The 24,735-nt window shown below is 39.6% G+C and overlaps 1 protein-coding gene and 2 pseudogenes across 1 annotated transcript; all 3 read right to left on the bottom strand.

Annotated features, from left to right (window-relative positions):
* Positions 1 to 5,006: 5,006 nt before the first annotated feature.
* On the bottom strand, positions 5,007 to 5,930 carry LOC123856479 (olfactory receptor 51J1). Its single transcript, XM_045892671.2, has one exon. It carries the CDS (start codon positions 5,928 to 5,930, stop codon positions 5,007 to 5,009), a length of 924 nt encoding a protein of 307 aa, XP_045748627.2.
* A 10,574-nt stretch (positions 5,931 to 16,504) lies between these two features.
* Positions 16,505 to 19,119, bottom strand: LOC123856480 (olfactory receptor 51I1-like; annotated as a pseudogene).
* Positions 19,120 to 20,935: 1,816 nt separating this feature from the next.
* On the bottom strand, positions 20,936 to 21,889 carry LOC123856647 (olfactory receptor 51L1-like; annotated as a pseudogene).
* Positions 21,890 to 24,735: the final 2,846 nt, after the last annotated feature.

Below are 24,735 nucleotides of genomic sequence, written 5' to 3'. Positions count from 1 at the left end.
AAAAACTTTGCCAGGAACCAAATCTGCTGGCACCTTCACCTTGACCTCCTCAGCCTCCAGAATTGTGAGAAATACATTTCTGTTGTGTAAACTAAGTCACTGGTATTTTGGTTATGGCAACCCGAGCTCATTAGTACATTGTCTAATTTATATTAGATCTTTGCTACTTAATAGACCATGCAGGAACTGAAGGCTAATTTCGTTCCACTTACCTCTTCCCATCTTCTGTCTTTCCGATGATATGTATTTAGTTTTTGCTAATTTAAGAATATGAAATATTCTATTTTTTCATACTATCAATCTCTATTTACATTTACCCAGGTATTGTTCTGTATTGCTTCTTGCAGCCCCATACCTTACCAGATGATTGTCCTGTAAATTAGCATTAGTGATAGATTCTCTGGGTTTTGGGTTTTTTTGGCTTCTATTTTTTAATGATATTATATTTCTGTATATAGAAAACTTATCGGGATTTATTTTATTTTGGAAGTTTGATGGCATCACACCATTGTCTTTCCTCTTCTGTTGTTTTTTGTTAGAAAATTGGAAAAAGAGATGTTGCTGTTTTGTTGAAAAATTGACAGATTTATGGCAATGCTTTTTTCCTTTGCTTTAATTTTAACATGTTTTCTTTTAATTTTTGCTTTTTAACTGTATGACTTTGAAGTGCCCAGGGGTATATTGTTTGTTTTGTATTTATCCTCCCTGTAGTTTATTGTGTTTCTTGAATTTTTGGCTCATGTTTATGTTAGTTTTGGAAAATATGTATGTTATTATATTCTAATATTGCTGTTGCCCCAGGATACTCTACTTCTGGGGCTCCAGTTCCATGTGTACTTGACCTTTCTAGCAAATATAAGGTTTTTATTTATTTTGCTTTATCCTTTCATTAAAAATTAAAAATTAGTGAAATACTCTCTGAAGTCATTTACAAAATATTTCTCTTAACTTTTGTAATTATTCTTGGCAGGAGGATTGGTCTGAAACAAACTAAAACTTACTTTGATGAATGTTGAAATGCTTATAACATGTCATGCATTTTTCTCAAGTTTTCTAATCCATAATTTAGTTTCATGCCTAGCTTAATATAATGACATCATTTTGTCCTGTTGGCAAAATCAAGAATAAAGGTAGTTTGAAAAGGTCTAAATCTTAAGTTAGAAGAGTGAATGTCAGAAAAAGATGGAGCCAAACTTGATACTTTCCCAGAGTCATTTTGGACTTTGCTTTTTCTTTTCTTTTTTTTTTTTTTAAGATTTTATTTATTTATTTATTGGAGAGCGAGCGAGAGAGAAACAGCATGAGAGAGGAGAGGGTCAGAGGGAGAAGCAGGCTCCCCACTGAGCCGGGAGCCCGATGTGGGACTCGATCCCAGGACCCTGGGATCATGACCTGAGCCGAAGGCAGTCGCTTAACCAACTGAGCCACCCAGGCGCCCATGACTTTGCTTATTTTTCAATTGCATAAACACCCAGAGACTTCTAGACTCTTTTCACCATGTGATTTTCCAGGATTTTGTCTGATCCTGAGGTTGTCTCTAAGACTGGACCTCAGGAAAATAGAGTGAAAAAGAAAGAAAGAAGCTAGAAAAGGGGCATTGTGTATGGAGTCCTTTCTAGGATGGAACTTTTTGAAAGGCAGCCATTAAATTAGCCATGATCTGACAAACTATACCTACATTTAGAATCTCAGCGTCTTTGATAGCCTTAAGCATAAGAGTAATCATAGGAAGCCTGAGCCTGAGGGTTCATCAGAAATTTCAGGAAAAGGATGAAAGTGAGACCTAAAATTCTCATTTTATGTCAAGCTTCCTGACAATCTGGTCTCATCGTTCCTTCCTATACCTCTCAAGCTATAAGATGTCTTTCTCCAGACACTCTAAAGATATCCCTTCTTCTCTTTACTCCCAGGGAACTGCCACTCTCACTTCTCTGGTCATCTGTGGGATGGTCCCTTCTATGGTTTGCCTGCTTGATTTCACTTGATAGTTCTAAGTCACAGTTGTCTGCAGAGTTCAGTCACCCATCAGTGGGCTATGAATCTAGGGCATAGTTATAGGCAACTTAAGATCCCTAAGTCAGAATCTACAGAAACATGGTGTCTGGAAACCTGGAGTTAAAAGTCACAGAATTAACTTTTATTAACAATGCAAGCAAAATGTTTAAAATTATTTTTTTATTTTTGTATTTTATTTTAATTCCAGTGTAGTTAATATACAGTATTGCATTAGTTTCAGGTGTACAATATAGTGATTCAACAATTCTTTTTTTTTAAGATTTATTTATTTATTTGAGAGAGAGAGCATAAGAGGGAGAGGTAGAGGGAGAAGGAGAGAGAATCTTAAGCAGACTCTGCACTGAGCATGGAGCCTGACATGGGGCTCACTCCCAGTACCCTGAGATCATGACCTGAGCTAAAACCAAGAGTCAGACACTTAACCGACTGCCCCACCCAGGTGCCCTAGTGATTCAACAATTCTATACATTATTCAGGGCTCATCATGATAAGTGCACTGTTAATCCTCTTCACCTATTTCACCCATCCCCCTCTTCCTCACCCCTCTGGTCTCTATAGTTAAGAGTCTGTTTCTTGGTTTGTCTTCTTTTTTTCTCTTTGTTCATTTGTTTCTTAAATTCCACATATGAGTGAAATCATATAGCATTTGTCTTTTTCTGACTGACTTATTTCACTTATCATTATACTGTCTAGATCCATCCAAGTTGTTGCGAATGGCAAGATATCATTCTTTTTATAGCTGAATAATATTCTATTCTGTGTGTGTGTGTGTATCTTTATATATTCATCATCTATTAATGGACACTTAGGTTGCTTCCATAATTTAGCTATTATAAATAATGTTGCAATAAATATAGGGATTCATATATCCCTTCAAATTAGTGTTTTTGTATTTTTTGGATTAATGCCCAGTAGTGCAATTCTAGATCACAAGGTAGTTCTATTTTTAAGCTTTTATTTTTTTTAAGATTACTTATTTATTTATTTGAAAGAGAGAGAGAGAGCATGAAAAGGGGGAAGGGCAAAGGGAGAGGGAGAAACAGACTCTTTGCTGAGCAGGGAACCCAACAGAAGGGTGGACCCCAGGACCCTAGGATCATGACCTGAGCCAAAGGCAGAGGTTTAACCCACTGAGCCACCCAGACCCCCTATTTTTAAGTTTTTGAAGAACCTCCATACTGTCTTCCACTATGGCTGCACTAATTTGCATTCCTACCAACAATGCATTAAAGTTCCTTTTCCTCCACACTCTAGGTACAGCAATCAGACAAGAGAAGAAATAAAAGGCATCCAAATTGGTAAGGAAGAAGTGAAACTTTCACTATTTGCAGATGACATGATACTATATATATATAAAAAACCCTAAAGGCTCCACCAAAAAAAGTGCTAGAATTGATAAATGAATTCAGTAAGGTCACAGGATAATCAATGTACAAAAATCCATTGCATTTCTATAGGCTGATAATAAAGCAGCAGGAAAAAATTAAGAAAATAATCTCATTTATAATTGCACCAAAATAATAAAAACCTAGGAAAAATTTTAACCAAAGAGGTGAAAGACTTGTACCCTGAAATCTAAAAAACATTGATGAAAGAAATTGAAGATGCTACAAGGAAATGGAAAGGCATTCCAAGCTCCTGGATTGCAAGGACAAATACTGTTAAAATGTCTATACTCCCCAAAGCAATCTACACATTTAGTGTAATCCCAATTGAAATGCCAACTGCATTTTTCACAGAACTAGAACAAACAATCCTAAAATGTGTATGGAATCACAAAAGACCCTGAATAACCAAAGCAATCTTGAATAAGAAAAACAAAACTGGAGGCATCACAATTCCAGACTTCAAGTTGTATTACAAAGCTGCAGTAATCAAAACAGTATGGTACTGGCATAACATTTTAAAAATCCATATTAAAAAGCTTTATTTGTGTGTGAGAGTATTATAAGGTCTATTTTAATTTGGTTTTAAACATAGTTCTAGAAAGTACAAAGTACAGCAGAGACAGAAGTAGAAAAAAAATATTTCTAAGCTCCATGAGGGAAGGAACATGTCTCTTTTGTTACTACTTTACCTTTAAGGCTTAGATTTGTGTTTGATCCATGCATCTGCTCAATTAATGCTATTTGCTCTTGGATGGATAGGTTTGAGCACTTATTTAAGCATCATTTTTTCACCTTAATACTAGGTGGGAAGTGGGGGTTGTGGGAAGTGATTGAAATAATAAATATAGAGTGCTTAGTATATATTTGCATCTCAAAAGTCTTAGTTCCTTTCCCTGAAAATATAAGTGTGAAATTTCTACATTATTTCAAATGCCCACAAAGAAATAACCAACCAGACCAAAAAAAAAAAAAAAATTAATGTACATAAGGAGCATGCTTGCCTTTTTAAAAGATTCTGTATCCTGGGTGGGAGACTGCAGAATTTTACATAATGAACAATATTTGTAATTTTTGTCACTCTCAACTGGGAGCCCTGGTGAGGTTGAGCGAATACCAGTCAGAGTCAGTACTGGAAGCCTCCTTTAAGCTAGTTAGTGTATCCTCCTGCTATTGAGATCAGGTACTCAAACCTCAAAAGAATATAATCCATTTTATATCCTCGTTCCCTAGAACAGAGGGCTCAATAGATTTCCCAGGACACCTTCCAACTCCTGATTACCTTTCACTTATGGGGAGAGTTACGTTTGCATAAGCAATCCTTCCAGCATTCCTGCTCCAGCTAGATTGAGGTAATGGAAAACCTCATGTAACACAACATTTAAAAAATAACATCAATTCTTTATACGGTTGTGTCACAGACAGTCCACCCCCACTGGTACCACTCCAGTTTATTGCTAGATTATGCAGAACCTCCATCAGATAACATATTTTAAAGTAACAGCATTTGCATAACATGCAAGCTAGGACCACCTGTGATTATAGAGAAAAGTCCCCTCCTACTTTATCCTTTGTCTAAATTCAGGCTCTTTTCTGGGAGAGCATTCAGACAATGCTATGATGGATCTCTTTGGTCTTAATGCTGTAGACAATGGGGTTGATAACAAGTGGGCAAAAGAGATAAGCATTGGCCATCATAGCATGCACCAAAGGGGACATGTGGAATCCAAAGCGATGCACCATAGATAAACCAATCATAGGCACATAGTAAGCAAGCACAGCATAGATACGTGATCCACATGTGTTGAGTGCCTTCCTTCGCCCCTCCCCAGTGGTGATACTCACTACAGTGTGGAGTATGAGCCCATAGGAGACCACAATAAGCAGTGAATCCAGCCCAAAAGTAGAGGTAACAATGAAAAGCCCATAGATATTGTTGATAGAAACATCCCCACAAGGTAGATGGATAAGGTTGGGGTGGAGGCAGTAGGAATGGGAGAGGACATTATGGCCACAGAAGGGCAGGTACCTTAACAGCATGGGCAACGGGCCCATGAGAATAATGCTTTTCAGCCTCATGATAGTTCCTGTGCCAAAGATACACGGCAGGGTGAGGATGGCTGTATAGTGCAGTGGGTTATAGATGGCCACAAATCCATGCACAGACATGGCCAGCAACATGGCTGACTCCATAATGGAGAAAGAAGGGATGAAGAACATCTGAAAAAGGCAGGCATCAAAACTAATCTCAGTGATACCAAAAAGGAAGATGCCTAGCACTGTAGGCAGAGTAGATGCAGAGACACCAACCTCAGCCAGGGCCAACATAGCAAGAAAGAGGTACATGGGCTGGTGCAGGGCAGGGCCTGTTCCGGTGATATGAAGAATGGTGCCATTCCCAAGGAAGATGATAATGTACATCAGGCAGAAGAGGATGGATATGCAGATGTGCTCTGCCTCCAGCCCTGGGATGCCAACCAGAATGAACATTGTAGGTAAGAACTCCAGAGAGCTATTGGAGTTCTTCATGTTGAAATCTCATCCCATGGGATCAGTGCTACCTTAAAATTAGAAACAAGTTAATGAGATCACATTATAATGGAGAAAAACTTCTGGACAGTGAGGGAAGGGAAGAAGAAAACAAAGCTTACAGATTTAGGTGGCCATGGGTCTCCTGCCTGAAAATTGACAAGATGGCCACCATCAGGAAATTCCCAGTCTTAAGGTGGTTACAGTCTCCATCAGAGTAAAGTTCAAAGCTGATAGAAAGTTATCCCTCTAAATTGTACTTCACTTTGGATCTCCAAGGGGAAATGGCTGTCTTGTCTTGATGTGCACATGCCTTGGTCTCAGAAAGCTGCTGGAAGACAGGCATGTGTAGGCAATTTCAGTTTTAAGGTGTGGACTAATGTCAGGAATTGGTGGGCAAAGATATCATTGGTAAATATGGATATAAGGCAAGAAGCACAGTACGTGAAAACAACTAAAAATACCTGTTGAATGAATGTGGACATATGGAATAATTGAGATCCAAAGCAAGACTAAGAAGTGTCAGTGACCAGAGCCAGGAGCAAATGATTGGAAAATTAACTAGAAAAGAATGGAGTTTGGGGCGCCTGGGTGGCTCAGTCATTAAGTGTCTGCCTTTGGCTCAGGTCATGATCCTGGGGTGCTGGGATTGAGCCCCACATCGGGCTCCCTGTTCAACGGGAAGCCTGCTTCTCCCTCTCCCACTCCCCCTGCTTGTGTTCCCTCTCTCGCTGTGTCTCTCTCTGTCAAATAAATAAATAAATAAATAAATAAATAAATAAATAAATAAATAAATAAAATAAAGAAAGAAAAGAATGGAGTTTGAATCCACACTAGGTTTCGCTGTTCTGTGTTTTGAAAGGACTAGGAAGCAACTGAAAAGACTATGTGTAAAGGACAGAATGAGGCAAGAACCAAGGTTGATGGATTTGCATGGAGACTTTAAAGCTCATGAAAATATTCTATCACGATGATACACACAATCTCTCAACTCAGTTCTCCAAGACTACCTACCTGGTCCATTGGACCTTCTTTCTGACTCAGACACACCTGTTATACTCTGCAACAACATTGGGAACCTAAACAGACTTTCAAGGAAGATTTTCCTTGGCAGGGGAGGAAGGCAACAGAGGGGAGGAGAAAACCACCTAAAACTGGCTATACATTAAGCTCAGCACTGTCTGAGATGGCACAGGAATCACAGTAGGATCCTGGACTGACAGGGCAGGAAGGACCTCTGGAAGTATTTTCAATTAATTCATCCAAACACACACACACACACACACACACACCTGCTCACATACTTGTGCGTACACATATTTCCACACTTGCTGAAATCTTGTCTTCATCTTCCCTGATGAGGATTCCTCACTCAGCCACTGCTGAACCTACAGGAACCTCACTATTACATGCTGGGTTTTTTTTAGTTTTTCTTTGCAGGCTAAGGGTATACCCAATCAAGAACTGACATGAGTAAAAATTATACATGGGTGACTCATTTTATTAAACTAATTTCATTATCTTACAAAGGTGGTGGAATTAACTACTACAAGCACACTAGTTATATAGTATTTTGTGGGACCAGAGCACATAGACATAGCCAACTTCATACAGATCCATTAGACAACTGAATTCACAGCAAGTTTTTTAAATAATAAATGGCAAAGCAGCTTTCTTTTCAGAAACAAATGGAAGAATTACAGTGTTCAACCTTCACATGCATGAGTCTCCACACACAACGCATCCAAGTCTTGCATTTGTAACAGCCCTTTCTACATGCACTTGATCTTCTCTATATTGGTTCCAAGTTTTATCTTCATTCTCAGTTATGCCAATTCCATTGCTATTTACAAAGGAAAAGTCTTCCCAGTTATTGTCAGAAACTACTATTTAACTTACTCCCTCCACTCATCAGCAAACTGCAGAGAGGATGCACACCTATAAGCAACCAGCAACCTGTCGTGTCATGCATCACATGGGACCCTGGCGACACAGAGTCCTGGCCCTATTCATAAAATCTCTGCAACTTTCAACCACGTGTCAAAGAACATACCCTCTCCCACATATATGTAGGCACAACCATCACGTACACGAAGCCCTCTCTCTAATCTAGTTACAATTATGTTAAGTGCTACAAAAAAGAAAAAAGCAAAGGAAGGAAGGAGAGAAGGAAGGAAGGAAGGAAGGAAGGAAGGAAGGAAGGAAGGAAGGAAGGGAGGAAGGAAGGAAAAAAAGAAAGAAAAAAAATGTTCAGGATATAATGGGAGGGACCTAGAAGGAAAAACCTAATTTATTCTTAAAAATCAGGGATCGCTTTCCTTGAGAAGTGAGGTTTCAGCTGAGACCTTAGGAATTTGAATTTTCCCTAGCTAAACGGAGAGGTAAGGGATGTGATGCAGGAACCAGTGACCATGGCAGTGGGTGCCTAGGACTGCACTCTGACCAGGGCTGAGAGAAAACATGGAGAGAATGAAACTATGGATGTGCTAGGATGAAGTTATTGCTTGTTTTCATAAATTTTACTTTCATGAAAATATGAGAGGAAAACATGATAAAAGCAAAGCCCAGCACCTGCCCGAATACAGCATCCCTATGCACCTACCATGGTCTGATGCAGTCACCTCAGCAAGCGTTAGCTTAGGAGAAACTGCAGTGGGTTGAGCTAAAACTTCAGGTAGGGACATTCAGGGACAAGTTATTGACCTCAAGACATGATCACACATGTCAGAACTTCCCACTGCTGAGGGACTTGGAGAACACTAACATTCCCCACTAGCTATGGGGAACTTATCTTCTCCCCTCTCCTCCCAAAGCCCAACGTGTCTTTCTTAACTTTTTCAGTGGACCAAAGTTGGTGTGCCTCTGGGTTGAGCAGCTGTTTCTCCTGTGTGTGCCCTCACTGCACCCTTGATCCCAGTGCTCCCTATTTCTAGTTTACACCACCCTGATGATGATATTGGAAGAAACAAATCTCGAGGGAGACTTGCAACTAAGGTCTTTCCTATCCTGTTATCAGCAGTCTTCTCTGGCTCTCCATGTGCGCTCTCTCTCTTGCTCTCTCTCTCTCTCTGTTTTTATCCCTTTTGCTTCTTTGCATCCTTTCTTTCCTTGACCTTCAAAGTCTCCCCAGCCAAGCAAGGCTCCTTCAAGAGCCTTCAAAGTCTCTTTTAAAATTATATTAAAAGGCAATAATTCCCCTCAGTTTCAGATTCATATGACAAGAATATTACAGGTTTGGGGAGGAAAAAAGGGGATTGTTTAATCCAAAGCCCACTGTAATACACAGTGGAACACAACAGGTCAGCAGGAAGGAAGGAAGGAAGGAGAGTATGGTGTAGTAAATACTATATTCCTGGAAGTGGACAGAGGTGGAGGTGAATGCTATATGCAGGACAACTTTACCTACTTAAGCTTTGTAAAGCTCCTTTCTTTATTTTTAAAGATAGAGGTGTTGACACCTACCTCAGAGTGGTTCTGAATATTGAATGGGAACCTTTAACAACCAGTGACTGTCAGCATGCCCACACTTTCTGTCTCCTTTCTCAGGTATCCTCAGAAGGGATCAGTCAAACTCAGATTATCCCCAAATTTCTATTAATAATGATCTTTCCTGATGGAGAGGGACTTGTTTCCCTGAGAAGTACCCAGAAAATTTCATCACTCCTTCTCAATGTCCAGGGGCCCTTAAGGGAAAAAAGCAATAGCAGAGTCAGTACCTATTTGAGATGAGCATAATAATAGTAAACGTCTACTATAAGAATAAAATAATTAATATATGTAAATTGTGTACAAAAGTGGCTTATAAAAAGTGCATTATAAGGATTAGCTATGATTGTAACAATTATAGGACAATTGTATCTTGGAAAAATAATATATTAATCTACTTATGGTCATCGGCTGTCACTTTTACAAACATGCAGATAACGAGTAAGGAACAGGGCACAGAGTTGATGGTATCCATAAAATATTAAGGGTGTTTAATAAAAGGAGATGATGAAATCCAAGGGATTAAGCTCTTGTGAGAAAAGTTTTCAGTTTGGGTTGGGGGCAGGGGAGGAGGAGATTGATCAGAAAGATTGATCACCAGCACAAGATGACTAGAGAGTACTGGCAGAGAGCGAGCATTTCCAGATCAGTGATAAAGAGGATTTAAAATTGCTGGACCAATCAATGAGTTTCGATTATTTGTGGATGGCTGGTTCATTGGCTAATTTTCTGACCAAAAAGGAAAAAAAAAAAAAGAAGACTTGGCTTGAAAATTCACTATGACCCATTTTTATAGGACTTTTAAAAGTTCTTAAAATGTACTTTTTGTGCTGCTGGTTTAACTAGAGAGAAAAGAGTTTTGTGTGATTGGTGTGCAAATGCACTAAATGATATGTGAATAGATTAGATTCAGATATGAATGAAGTCAGCGGTGAGCTGACAGACTTGGAGAAAATGCAGGGACTGAGTGAGACGTGGCTTTACTAAAGTCAAATAAATCTAGTGTGAATAAGAGAATGAGGGAGTTTGAATGTTGAGGTATCAGACATAGTATACTTTTGGAACTTCACATTTCACATAAAATTTTTCCATATATAAACACACACTACACACATTTTACTCTAGCACAAATGCATTCGTGCCGTATGTATAGAATTTAATTTTACGTAAATTATGTGCATTTTAAGGTGATCCATTTAATCATGTATTCTCTTTCTTACTTTAGCCAGAATTATCTATCATCTATTTATCTATCTTTCTATCTTTTTTTTTTAAAGATTTTATTTATTATTTGACAGAGAGAGAATGAGAGAGAGAGAGAGAGCACATGAGAGGGGGGAGGGGCAGGGGGAGAAGCAGACTCCCCACCGAGCAGGGAGCCCGATGCGGGACTTGATCCCGGGACTCCAGGATCATGACCTGAGCCGAAGGCAGTTGTTCAACCGACTGAGCCACCCAGGCGCCCCTATCTTTCTATCTATCTTTAAGATATAAGCTTCTTTAGAGAAAATCCTTTTCATTTTTCCTTGCTTTTGTTTTTTGAAAGCATTCTGTAATTTTGTTTTGACAAAAATGAAAATGTTAGCAATGGGACAGCAATGAGATACCTGTTATCTTAAAAAAGGAAATCAGGTCTTTTGGACCTGATAAAGTTGGCCTCATGGGCTTGATGTGTGATAGATCAAAGCAAATGAACCAACAAACCATCCTAAAACAAAAGCAAAAACAAACAAAAATAACCCACAATGTTAATTTCTAGCTGTGTGGTATTTATTTCAGGTTGAGTAGATTATTCCTGCACATGAAGAACTATGATTTCTTACCATATACCAGAACTCTGTAGTAGTACAAATTCCCTCAGTTTCTTAAAACACCTAAAACTTAGTTTGACAAGTCATTTTCCATGAGTATTTCTTACAATGTAAAATATGGCTTAAATGCCCACAAATTTAAGTTTGTTCTCAGAGGCAGGGAAACTTGCCCTTTCAACCTAAGTCGATAAAACATAATAAAGTTGCCACATAGATGTGAGCACTGTCAATCATCTCTACATCAGCAGAATTATAAAAAGGATTAGAACAGCTCATTCCTATCTTCTTTGAAGGAGATGTTCAGATATGGGCCAAACTGTGTTTGTTGCTAAAATGTGGAGTGTACGTCTGCTTGGACACCCTGGGATAAAACACAACTTCTGTAAGTAGAGGGCTAGAAATAAGACAATTTTACAACTTTGTTTCCTAGGAAATTAAGTAGAGAAATAAGAAACAGGACAAACACATTTAAATGTTGCCTAGGGCTCCTGGTGTACATAAATTTCCATTTATTAAAAAATTAAATTATACATTAGGCATAGCCTAAAGGGGAGTCACCCCCAATTCTTAGCAAACACAAAATATAATGCATCCTGATAATTATCTCTTTGTAACAGAGTAAATGCCCTGGTTTTCAGTCCAAGTGATATTATAGATATATGTCTTGGAGTGAGAAAAAGAGCAGGTATGCAATGCTTATTTATACCCACTGGCTTCTTGGATGATGAATAGAGAAGCTCAATTCCACATCCTCACTCATGACCATTTCTGAAACTAGTCATGATTCAAAGACAAAAGCAAATCCTAGGCTTTTTCTAATGGTTAAATTTGAACCAATTTTAATAATGAGTTTGAAAAATGTTAGAAGGTATTTCTCTTGTTTTGCACACCATTACAAAAAACGAAAATTTTTTTCTCTAATAACCTAAATATATTTAGTATGACACTTTATCTTTTATTTTCCAAGAGAAAATTTTAATATTATATTAAAAAAATCTTTCACAGTTAGAAACTAATTTTCCCTAATCCTCAACTTCCAAGATGAGTGATAATTTTTTAAAAATAAAAGTTCAGTACAAATATGTAAGGGATCTAAAGCCATTCCAGGAATATAGAAAGCTTAAAGTAATATTATATTATTTTATATTAATTTATCACATTCAGATTAGAATCATGAAGAGACCTGGACTTTATTTAAATCAGTAGATGAGTTATAATAAGAAAAATCACTTTGATCTGAAAAAAATCCAGATAAAGCTTGCAGTAAAAAAATTATCCAAAATTTTTTTGTTGGCCATTAATCTATATTCATATTTTGGATTCACCTAATTTGTGAGGTGGGGTAGTGTATTTAAAGGAAAAAGGGAGTGGCCTCAGAATATTAGCTATGTGCATACATTGACCCAGGAAATCTCATTAAATAAATCTATGTCATAGAACTTCATGGGACCATGCCATTCCTTCTCCAGGGATACTTGATTTGTTTCTGAGATATTTAATGTTAAGGATACTGTTGTTCTCTCCACCCAGGAAAGCCTCGGTTCAAGTTTCTATTCCACTTCACTTTTTCTTTTGCTTTAAGGCCTTATTTTTTCATGTGAAGGAAGACTCTTTTCTCTTACCCTCCTCCATCCACTATAGCTTAAAATCAGTAGTGGTAACACAAAGTCATACACAAGTCTGAATACCCCAAAGTGGCGTCACTATAGTCCAGAATGATCCAAGACTCTGTAACACGAAGGTCCTCTTTAGTCTAATATGCCCTAACTTTTTTTCACACTAACAATCAAAATGTTAGTGCACCTCTCTTGAATCTGATGCTGTAGGTATTGGGGTGGATTGAAGAAGAGAGAGAAGGCATTGACAATAGCAGCCTATAGAAGTACAGACACTGTTCAAGCTGTCCAAAGTGGTGCAACTGGAAGAAAATGATTATCAACACTAAGTACAAGAACATGCAGATATCAGGGCCTTCTGCCATTTTACCACAGAAACAATGTCTAGAATCTTACAAAAAATCAGTAGGTACAGATCACAATAAGCAATGAATCCAGCACGTGGATAGAGGTGGTAACAGATAATAGATGACAAATGCCAGTGGAGAAGTACCTGTGGGTACCTTCCATAAAAAAACTAGGAATGTGAACACCAGATACCCAAGACTCCAAGGCAATATCCTATTCAATAACGCAGGGAAGTGTTCAAATGTTTGGGCACAAAAGTGGATTACAGAATGCCAAAAAGTGATCTGCTGAAATGACCATCAGAATAGCTAAACCCATGTAGGCAGAGTACCTAGAGAACATCTAGAAGAAATGTATTTGGTACAGCTCTTGGTATGCTAAAGAAGAAGTTATCTGACACAGTAAATAGATTGGGAAAATATCTTGATCTCAGGGAGTGGCAAAATATTCAGGATCATGAACTTGAATTTAGACAAGGCATGTTCAGTATAAGTGAGGTGAAGAGATTTATGGTGTACATCAGGCAGAAGAGTCTGTAGATTTGGAGTGCTCTCTTCCAATACCTAGACAAATGGCTCAGGTGAGAACTTTGTAAATTTATTGGAGTAAGACAGGTGTATAAATGGATATTTGAGACTAATAAGAGGCATACAGTTATTCTTGAGTTATAAGCCACTAATCAGAACATCTTCAGTGTAGAAGGCGATACAGGAAGGTTGTAGGTTATGGAAGGGACACAGTTTTATGGAAGACAGAAAGAGTTTTTACTCCTAGTCTTCTCTGAAGCTCCCTATTCTGGGCAGGGAGTAACATAAACACACCATGAGATGCTAACCTGGATTCCAGTGTGCCCGAGGAAGAGAGAAAAAAGCCACAGTGTTAGTGGTCATCAGGTAACCTCCCCCAGGGGGTGACCCTCTGGTGTGAGTAGAGATGGAAGAGGGAGAATAATGACTAAGCAGAGTGGATATGCTTACAAGGGGAAAAAAAAAAAAGAATAGAATTATGAGCTGCATGAAGATATTCTCATGAGAAAAAGAAAGAAACTATATGTATGAAAGCTTGTAAAAATATTTTTATAAAACCTGTAAGAAAAAAGAAACCCATACTCAAATCTTCAGTCTGAACTAGTCTTCACTGCATTTTGAGGCAGATTACCAAGGCATTTAAGGATGAAGAATTTTAAATCATACATATATGTAGGTGAATTCAAATCTCTTCTCATAACCTATCATCCCTTGTATAATGTGAACAATCTACCTTAAAGAGTTGTGTAGATTCGTAAAACATATTGCAACATTTATCACTTTGACAACACCCTCACACATCCCCTCCCTATTTTCAAACTTTCTTTTTTTTAAATTAACATATAATGTATTATTTGTTTCAGGGGTACAGGTCTGTGATTCATCAGTCTTACACGATTCACAGTGCTCACCATAGTACCTACCCTCCCAAATGTCCAGCACCCCGCCACCCCATTTCTCCCACCCCCTCCACTCCAGCAACCCTCAGTTTGTTTTCTGAGATTAAGAGTCTCTTATGGTTTCCAAATGTAATCATTCATATCTCACATACCACATCTAAAATATTACCATAGTTTTTACATATATGATTAAGATTAAAACACACGTGCATCTTGCCTAGAGTCTCCCAAATGTTACTGGGAATGTTTAACTTAAGTGCATGTGTTGTGACTGAGGATGAATTTTGCATTGAGACCATTAATGTTTTACTGAGAAGTTAAAGGACTTAGTGTCTGCCAGGCGCATATCTTTTGACTTTAGAAAGAGAACCTGAAAAAGTAAGAGAGGGAGAAAAATAGTAGTCAATACAGAAACAGAGGGGAGAAAAAGAGTAATAGGGATACAGGGTCATCAAATGGGGTTCATGCACACAGAAAAACATAAGGGTCAAGGAAATATTTGTAGACTTGTATTAATTCATTAAATAATTAATTTGTTCATCACCAAGCATTTATTGAATAGCTAGTACATTCCAAGTGAACAAAAAGACATCGTCCTACCTTACTGAACTTAAAATGTACTGGACAGAGAAAAATAAAACAGTACAAAGCAGTATAAAGATAATTACTTGATTACAATTGTGATGTGTGGTATGAGACAAACAACAAGAAGGGAAAAGTGCAATTAGAATTCAAGCAGGGAGACAGCTTGTCTTGTGAGGGGGAGAGAATTTGTAAATCCAGGCCCCTACGAAGAAAACATGCCTTTCAGAATCTGCCCCTTCCATGTTTCCCTATGAACACTCCATGTGCAATGACTTCGACTCAGCACAGCTTCTGGAACCTCACATTCAAATTCTCAAGCTGACTAAGGATATTTAGCATTAGCAAATTATGCTCTCTGCTTTCCACTTCACCATCTCAATGCCCATGTACAATAGGTTTTTCCAATGAGGTCTTAGTAGGAGGAATTAGTTTTATTCCTCAGTCAGCATTCCCCAAGAACCGTACAGATTCCTGATATACAAAACTATTCCTTCTGGGCTTATTCTCAATTATAGGGCTTTGTTCTTAGTACCTAGTTTGCTTCTAATTGTTCTAAAGTTTGAACAGGTTTTCAGTATAAACTTAAATATATGTATATATACATAATGCTATATATTTTTATAATGAAGGAAATTGTGGAATGCCTTATTCTTATTTTTTTAAAATAGTATAGATTAAGTAAGAATTCCTTTTGTTCCTCTCTTCACTATCAGTCTCCTCCAAAAGAAGCTATTATTGTTATCAATTTAGCATGTATTTTTAAATATATAAACTAAGTGATATTTTATATGATTACATTGTTTTATAAAAAGTGTTCTCAAATACATGAGTGTGGATCTTGCTATCTCTTGCTTAAACCTTGAATACCTATCAATCTAAATCTTTTTCACAATGTAGAATACTCTATAGTATGGACAGATCCCAACTCATTTAACTACTTACTGATGGCCAGTTAGGTTTTTTTTATTACTATTATTTTATTTCACACCTTGCCTAAGTGAAAATTCTTATTCAAGTGTGTGTTCATAAACAAACCTCAGAGTATAAATCTAGGACAGTGCTAAGAACTGGAATTTCTGGATTAAAAAGTAGGTACATTTTAAGTTGACACATATAACAAAGTAGCTGACAAAATAATATACAATGCTGATTTAGATTATTACCTCTCATGTATGAAATGTGAATTCTCAATACATTCATCAACGTGCAGCCTTATCAAGCATTCTGTGCTTCCCTGGACCACGTTTGGTGATGAAAAGGACTGGCTTGTGGGTAACCATCCCAACAGCCCTAACGCCCTTATTATTTTCTTGGAAGAAAGAGTTGGATTAGCCCCTGGCAAATCTGCTTTGTCTTAACACTGGAAATGATGGGATTGAGCACAGGAGGCACCAGAAGATAGACATTGGCCAGGAGTAGACAGACAGCAGGTGCAGCGTGCTTCATGAAGCGGTGTACCAGAGCCACGCTGATCATGGGCACGTAGTACACAAACACCGCACAGATATGTGACACGCATGTGTTGAGGGCCTTCTGCCGTCCCTCCCCAGAGGTCATGCCCAGCACCGTGCAGAGGATCAGCACATAAGAGAGGACGATGAGCAGCAAGTCCAGCCCAAAAGTCAAAGTAATGATGCAGAGCCCCAGAATACTGTTGGGATGCGTATCCCCACAGGGCAGCTGGATTAGATCTGAGTGAAGGCAGTAGGAGTAGGAGAGGACATTGTGGCCACAGAAGGGCAGATGTTTCAGGAGGAAGGGCAGTGGGAACGTGAACATCACACTCTTCAGTCCAAGTGCAGCACCAGTAGCAGTAATACAGGGCTGGTCAGGATGGCAGTGTACCTCAGTGGGTTGTAGATGGCCACAAAGTGGTCCACAGACATGGCCAGCAGAACTCCTGACTCCATGATGGAAAATGAATGTATGGAGAACATCTGCAAACTTTATTTATTTATTTATTTATTTATTTATTTATTTATTTATTTATTTATTTGAGGAGGGGAGGGAGAGAGAGAGCATGGGAGTAAAGGGGAGAGAACTGAGGGAAGGGCAGAAGGAGAGAGAGAATCCCAAGCAGACTCCACGCCGAGCGTGGAGCCCAACACAGGGCTTGATATCATGACCCTGAGATCATGACCTGAGCCAAAACCAAGAGTTGAAACCAAAAGTTGGACACTTAACTGACCCAGGCACCTCCAAAACAAGTCTTTTTATTCATGATGGCCCACCTCAATAGTGCTGATGGCTTCTGAAAGCCTGCGTGGAAAGGCAAAAGGAAACTGATTCTAAAATATGGTGTCCCCTGGTGCTTCAAAATGGTTTGGTGGAGAGGAAGTCAGTGGCTTCTGAACATCATCCATTAATTTGAATTAGTGAGAGGAACAGTGATTTTTTTGTTCCCCTGCCACTGTCTAAGATGAAAGGCAAATACTTCATAGCTCATGCATGCATCCTCTTTGAATGACACACTTCCTAATACCGACAAAACTCCCATGAGATCCACCTCCTTAACTTCATTTGTCTGCAAATCCTGACACACCCTAACTCCTCTTTTCCCTCCTGTTCATTCCTGTGGTTTTCATTTTGTTTTTGTTATTGTTTGCTTTTCTTTTCTGCCTTCCCTTTCTTAAGCACTTTAGCATTGAGCTCAACTAAAAATTATGTTTTAAAACAAATACAACCTGAACCCTTGTTTGAGAACATCTGCCTCAGATGTCAGTCTTGTGATGTCTTCCTCACTAGGGCATGTGGTTAATCACTTTCTACAGCAGCATCTTCCTCTAATCTAGCACTCCGTTCCCTGTGTTGCCATTTAGTTGTTTGTGTGCCTTCTCCTAGTTGTCTGTAAGCATTTCCAAAACAGGCGTAGAGGCTATATTTTGAGCATGTCACCAGGACTTAATAAAAGGGAAAGGGTACAGGGAGGCAGGGAACAGGAATTAAGTACATATTGATATATGGTGATATAGTCTAGGTTGGGGCTTGGGGCAGGAAGCTGGGGAAGAACTTTGTCTTCTTCTATCAAATGAGAGCCTCTCTGAAGACAGAAAAATTATGTAATATCCTTTTACTTCATTGTATAGGAAGAACTGTTATTGTAGGAACTCAGAGATTGATGCTGATGAAAGAGGTGTGTGTGCTGAGAGGGAAATATTTTAAGAAGAGGTTTAAGTCTGGTGTTTGGTAGGGAAAGGTAATGCTTACTTAGAATTTGGTAATTCTTACTTAGAATTACAAGAAAAGAAAAGAAATCACATTGATTTAGTACGATGTATCAGGTAGTCTGGAAGGGTACCCTGTATATGTTATCTTCATATAGAGGTCATCTGACTTATCCTCAAAATACTCAAAATGACCCACTCATACACATTTTACAACTTGGGAGAATGAGAAATTGGCTTTTTAAGTGACTTGCCAAGTCACACTGGCAAAACTGCAGTTAAAGAGGAGAACAAGGAAGCTTGAACAAAAGTGGTACAAGGAAGCCCGTGGTAACAAAAGGGATGGGAGTAGGAATGAGTCAGCCAGACAGGGAGGAAGGACCGTGAAAAGCACAGGTCATTGAGGAGCTGGGTTCAAGAGTGACAGTCTATGTGGCTGCCTGCCTGGATGGAGGGGACAAGGACTATTGGCATGGAAGGTGAAGGAGAGGAGGGTAAATAGGTCTAAGAAACAAAGATAGATTTTAAAAAGAGAATTATATATCTAGTTTAAAAATATTTGGATTTGGGGACAAAATGGAGGTTTCCCTGCCCCGGTTTTCCTGAATTAACAGAGAAGAGTTGAATAAAACAGATCAAGTGTTTCTCTGCTACAGTGAGGCTTTCTGGATAAAAGTCCACATCCTGCCGGGAGGTGTCTTTCATGACATGAGGGAAGGGGAACATAAAACCTGTGCTGGAAACAAGCTGCATCTCCGAAAGCAAACCCCAGGTTCGGCTCACTTGAACAGATTTCCCATCCACCTGATCCCATAGGCTGGACTTCCAGGCCAACTCCATTCCTCCTCTATGAAGGCCCACCTGCCCTTCAAGGTAGCAGATCTCAGGCCTGGTCTCCAGCTCACTACCTGGAAGCAGGGGCTGACTGGCCTTCTTATTTATTGTGACTTCAGAACTAGCCTTCTACTTCCTTAATTTTGCCAGTCAGTCCCTTGGGAGACACAGGCAAACAAACCTCAGAAGAACATGTTGCCTCGAGGCCTGCAGGAATAATTGGGCCAAGAGCAAAGATCCCAGGAGATGCTCTCTGGGGAACCAGAAGACAGATTCTGAGAAAATATGCAAGATGTGCCTGAGTGTGTGGATGTGTGGATATACATGTCTGTGTGAGCATGCTTTTATGTGCATTTGCAAGTGCGTAAATTAATGTAAGTGTGCATCTAAACACATGAGTGTGCACGTATGTGCGCGTGTGTGTGTAGATGTATACATAACCAGGTTCCTTGATGTAGAATTCTGTTTGCAAGTTTGCATGAATCTATGAGCAGGTATAGCTTCCCATGAATGTATTTACCATTGAATGTACATTCATGTAGGTGGTGATATGACAGAGGTGTGTCCTTGAATCACTAACCCAAGGAAAGAACCCTCAGATCTGAGTAAAATGTGCAAGTGACTATCCATTCATATCTGTATGTGTGCATGAATGTCTTACATTTCTCAATAATCTTATGTATTTGTATGGCATTATATGGTTGCCTAAAAATATTTCTAAAATACTCTGACAATTGTCTTATATGTTTTATATCCTAAACCTTATTGGTCAGTGACATTCCTGTGTCCTTTGGGGACAGCAGAAATTGCCTTGTACTGAAACAGGCAAAGTATGATCTAAGTGGCCTGTTGAATATGCATCTTGTACTCAGATCTGGGGTTCTTTCCTTAGGTTAGCAACTCAAGGACACACTTCTGTCATATAACTACCTACAGATCTGACACACTGTGAGCCCCAATTTTTCTCATTCTGGTTATAAATTAGGCTTTTTTTGAGAGAGAGAAAGAGTGCATGTGAGTGAAGGTGGGGGGTGGGGGACAGAGGGAGAGGGAAATAGAAAATCCTAAGCAGGCTCCATGACCAGCATGGAGCTGGACTCGGGGCTCAATCTCATGACCCTGAGATCATGACCTGAGCTGAAATCAAGAGTTGGATGCTTAAACGACTGTGCCACCCAGGCGCCCTATAAGTTAGGCTTTTATGCCTCCCTTGGACTTAGTTCTATCCCAGACTATGATATGGACAAAAAAAAAAGCAACACTGGAAAGTTCCTCTTAGATTTACAATAAAGTTATCCCTGATGAATGTATATAATAGAATTATTATATTTTGAAAATGGTGGCAAACTCATTTGTTAATCCAAAAAATGTGAAGTGATGATTTAACTCTCCACATCACCAGAGTAACTTATAATTAATGACATTATTATGGAATTAGAGTTCTACCAAATCAGTAGAAGAGCAAATATAAAAATCACTTTGAACATGTAAACATTTAAGTAAAATATATATATATAATAATTCTATGTATAGAATTGTTATATATTTATAAGTATATACATAAGTAGTAATGAGCATAGACTTTATTTGATTTTAACATTAGAGTTAATTCATGATGTATAATCAATTGATCAAATTAAAGTGGGTATACAGAACTTGCTTTGTGTATGAAGATTTTATAAAGAAGCATTAACTCATTCCCCATTTTGAATCGCTATAGTTCATTGCCAGTGTCTCACTGTATCTTGCCCAGTGAAACTACCTTGAGGATGGCCCTGTGGATCTGCTGGGTCTTGATGCTATAGATAACAGGATTCATCAGGGGTGGGAAGAGCACAGAGACAGTGCCCACGAGGATGTGCACCAAGGGCAAGGTGTGGTGTCCAAATCTGTGCATGATGGACAGGCCTAGTACAGTCACACAGAAGCAGAGCACAGCCAAGATGTGTGAGACACAGGTGTTGAGGGCCTTCAGCCTCTCCCCGGCAGAGGTGATGGCCAACACAGTGCAGAGGATGACAGTGTAGGACAGTAGGATGAAAAGGACATTCAAGCCCATGGCCAGCATGATGATGCACAGTCCAGAGTCTGTTGAAGTGTGTTAGTCGGAGTAGGCCAGGCGGATCATGTCCTGGTGAAGGCAGTAGGCATGGGAGAGCGCCCCTGGGCGACAGTAGCCAAATTTCAGCAGGTTCAGTGAGGGTGCCCTGGTGATGGCAGCACTGCGCATGCCCAGCACAGCCCTGGCCAGTGCCACATGAGGACCCGAGAGCACAGATGCATAGCGCAGTGGGAACCAGATGGCCACCATGTGGTCCAGAGCCATAGCAAAGAGCATGGCTGACTCCATGAAGGACAAGGAGTGAAGGAAGTGCTGCTGCAGAATACAGGGCACCAGACCCACCATCCGGGCATCAAACCACAGCATGCCCAACACTGAGAGCAGCATGGACATGCACAGGCCCAAGTCTGTCACAGCCAGGATGGCCAAGAAGTAGTACATGGGCTGCTAGAGAGAAGGGTCAGTTTGTACCAGATGCAAGATGGTAGCATTACCTACGAGGGCCACCAAGTATCCTACAAAAATGGGTAGTGAGATCCAGTGGTGAGCCCATCCAAGGCCTGGGAAGCCCATCAGCAGGAATGTAGAGAAGTTCGCATTGGCATTTAGTAGAGTGGATGTCCTCATTCTCAAAAGTCTGTTCGCTCTAGGAAAAGGGGGTAGTATGTTGAGGGTTACTAGGCTATTAAGCATGATCACTCCTATCACTGGACACCAATCCCTTGCTGGCAGGTCTGGCCTGTCTGCACAATGTGGACTCAGTGACCTCTTAATTAAACACTGCCCACACAAACAGTCTGTCCTTTTCCTGCTTCCTCACTTCCTACTCTTATTCCCCATCAACCCTTTACTTACCTCATGACAGTAAGCCTCAACAAGGGTTTTCTCTACTTTTGTTCTTAACCAGTTGTGAAAGATAGGGTTGTTATTGTTGTTGTTGTTTAACTTCTCTCAGAAAAATCTAGAGCTCGACCTTAACAGAATGCTGAGATTCTCTGAAATTCTGTTACTCTGAAGTTGTATTCTCTTTATGACCCTACAGACCCTACCAAGCTTTTTCTATAGAAGAAATATACCTAATTTTTCTAAGCAAATCAAGAATGCCTGTAGAGAGTTTTCTCATCTAGTCTGCTCTCCACTTTATCTCCTTATTGCCATTATGAGATCCTTCCTACATGTCCCAATGATTGGGAGAAGAGGTATCCTGCTTCTTTCCAAACCAAATCCTCTTAAAGAACCCATGACTCACTCTCCAGTACTTCATTCCTCAAGTATCTCAGGCCCTGGGAAGTCACACTAATTCATCCTATACAGTCTACATCTTTGCTACCTTTATTCTAATTCCTGGAATGTATTTATTTATTTTCTTTCTTTTTTTTTTCAAGATTGATTTGTTTGTTTGTTTGTTTGTTTGTTTGTTTGTTTGTTTTAGAGGCAGAGGGAGAGCGCACAAGAGAATGTGCATAGAGGGAGGGGCAGAGGGAGAGAATATCAAGCAGACTCCCTGCTGAGTGGGAAGCCTAAAGTGAGGCTCAGTCTCATGACCCATAAGATCATGACCTGAGTTGAGACCAAGAGTCAGTTGCTTAACTGACTCAGCCACTCAGGCACCCCAGGAATTTCTTTATTTTCAAATCTAATTTGATACTCCACTGACATGTCTGCTCCTTTCTTCCTTCCTTTCCTCCCTCTCTCTCTCTTTCTCTACTTCCTTCCTTCCTTCCTTCTTTCTTTCCTTTCTTCCTTCCTTCTTTTGTCTCCCAGTTTTTAAAGGTATCTCTACTCTGAAATCAAGCTGGAGATGTGATACAGATTTAATAAATCAGGGCAACTTATTAGAGCAGTATTTCTTGAACAGGTATTGAAAAAAAAAAGCATATCAATAAGTGTACCTTGAAACAGAAGTAATAATAACAAAGCTTGTTCCTTGCTCAAATTAGTTTATTAAAAATTAAAAACGGGTACCTGGAGAGGTGCTTACAAGACTAGCCCTGTTATCCTGGATCTCAGTGTCTGATTGCTTCTGCATCCTCATCAGTAAAATAATGATAATATTTCCTAATTAAAGAATGGATGTGTGGTTTTTTTTACAAAGATTCAATCTCAATTACTTTATTTTGAACAACATTTAAACTTAAAAAAAAATTTTTATTGTTATGTTAATCACCATACATTACATCATTAGTTTTAGATGTAGTGTTCCATGATTCATTGTTTGTACCTAACACCCAGTGCTCCATGCAGAACGTGCCCTCTTTAATACCCATCACCAGGCTAACCCATCCTCCCACCCTCCTCCCCTCTAGAACCCTCAGTTTGTTTTTCAGAGTCCATCGTCTCTCATGATTCGTCTCCCCCTCCGATTTCCCCCCCTTCATTCTTCCCCTCCTGCTATCTTCTTTTTTTTTTTCTTAACATATATTGCATTATTTGTTTCAGAGGTACAGATCTGAGATTCAACAGTCTTGCACAATTCACAGCGCTTACCAGAGCACATACCCTCCCCAGTGTCTATCACCCAGTCACTCCATCCCTCCCACCCCACCCCCCACTCCAGCAACCCTTAGTTTGTAAGAATGGATGTGTTTTAATTGGTATACGATGTATATAAAATTTAGCACCAAGTCTGGATTATAATAAACAATAAATATATTTGTTACTGCTATAAAACCAAACACTACTTTTCTTGTATTCTTCCCTATGGTTTTTACTCTTTATCTCCTCCTGTTATGCAGAAAGAAACTCCATCTCCTCTTTAACATGAGAGTGCTTAGGTCTTGGCATAAGGTGCCATGTGCCTTTGAAAGATTAGGAATCTATTGACAGTCCAATAGACTGAGGGAATAACTGGGGGACAGTGATAAAAGGAGATACTGAGGAATAGATCACAGCACCTATTGAGGAACAGACAGGATGAGGCTGAGGAATAGGGAAAGGTATAATGAGGGTTAAATAGAGGAAGGAAGAGAGAGACCATACCCTTAATAAGAATATGCTGAGAGGCAAGTTGGGGAGACCCATAGTTCAGGAAGCAGAGGAGGCTGGAAGACTGTGAGGAAGTGGATGAAGAAGGATGGGGTGTGGTGAAAGCTGGGGAGAAAGATGTTGAAGGACAGAAAAGGGCCAGCTGGGTGTCAGGGAGAAAGGGGCTTATGTAACTTAGAGGAAGAACCTGAGGAGCACAAGACAAGGGCGTGTGAAGCAGAGTGGGAAGGGACAGCGGCGTTGGAGGATGGCAAAGCTAACGTTAGAGAGAGGCTGCTGGAAGACTGAGGGGAGGGAGACTGGTGCCAGATAGACATGAACAGAGAACTGGGGAGAGGACAGAGTCTGAGGAACAGCAAAGGGAAAAGCCAAGGGCTAAACTGACAGGAAGCTTAGAGACTGGGGGAGGATAGGGGGAGAGAGGGAGAAACAGAGAGGGGTGGGGGCAGAGTGGCAGGCCAAACAAAAGAGGCAAGGTCGGTGCACCT

Source organism: Mirounga angustirostris, unplaced genomic scaffold (genome assembly GCF_029215605.1).
Source record: "Mirounga angustirostris isolate CCGP_5_RB_7025 unplaced genomic scaffold, mMirAng1.0.hap1 SCAF_13, whole genome shotgun sequence".
Taxonomy (NCBI): domain Eukaryota; kingdom Metazoa; phylum Chordata; class Mammalia; order Carnivora; family Phocidae; genus Mirounga; species Mirounga angustirostris.
This window is presented reverse-complemented; position numbering and strand designations above follow the sequence as displayed.

Excerpts from the sequence above, each read along its gene's own strand:
- LOC123856479 (XM_045892671.2), bottom strand. The coding sequence starts at position 5,930 with ATGAAGAACTCCAATAGCTCTCTGGAGTTCTTACCTACAATGTTCATT.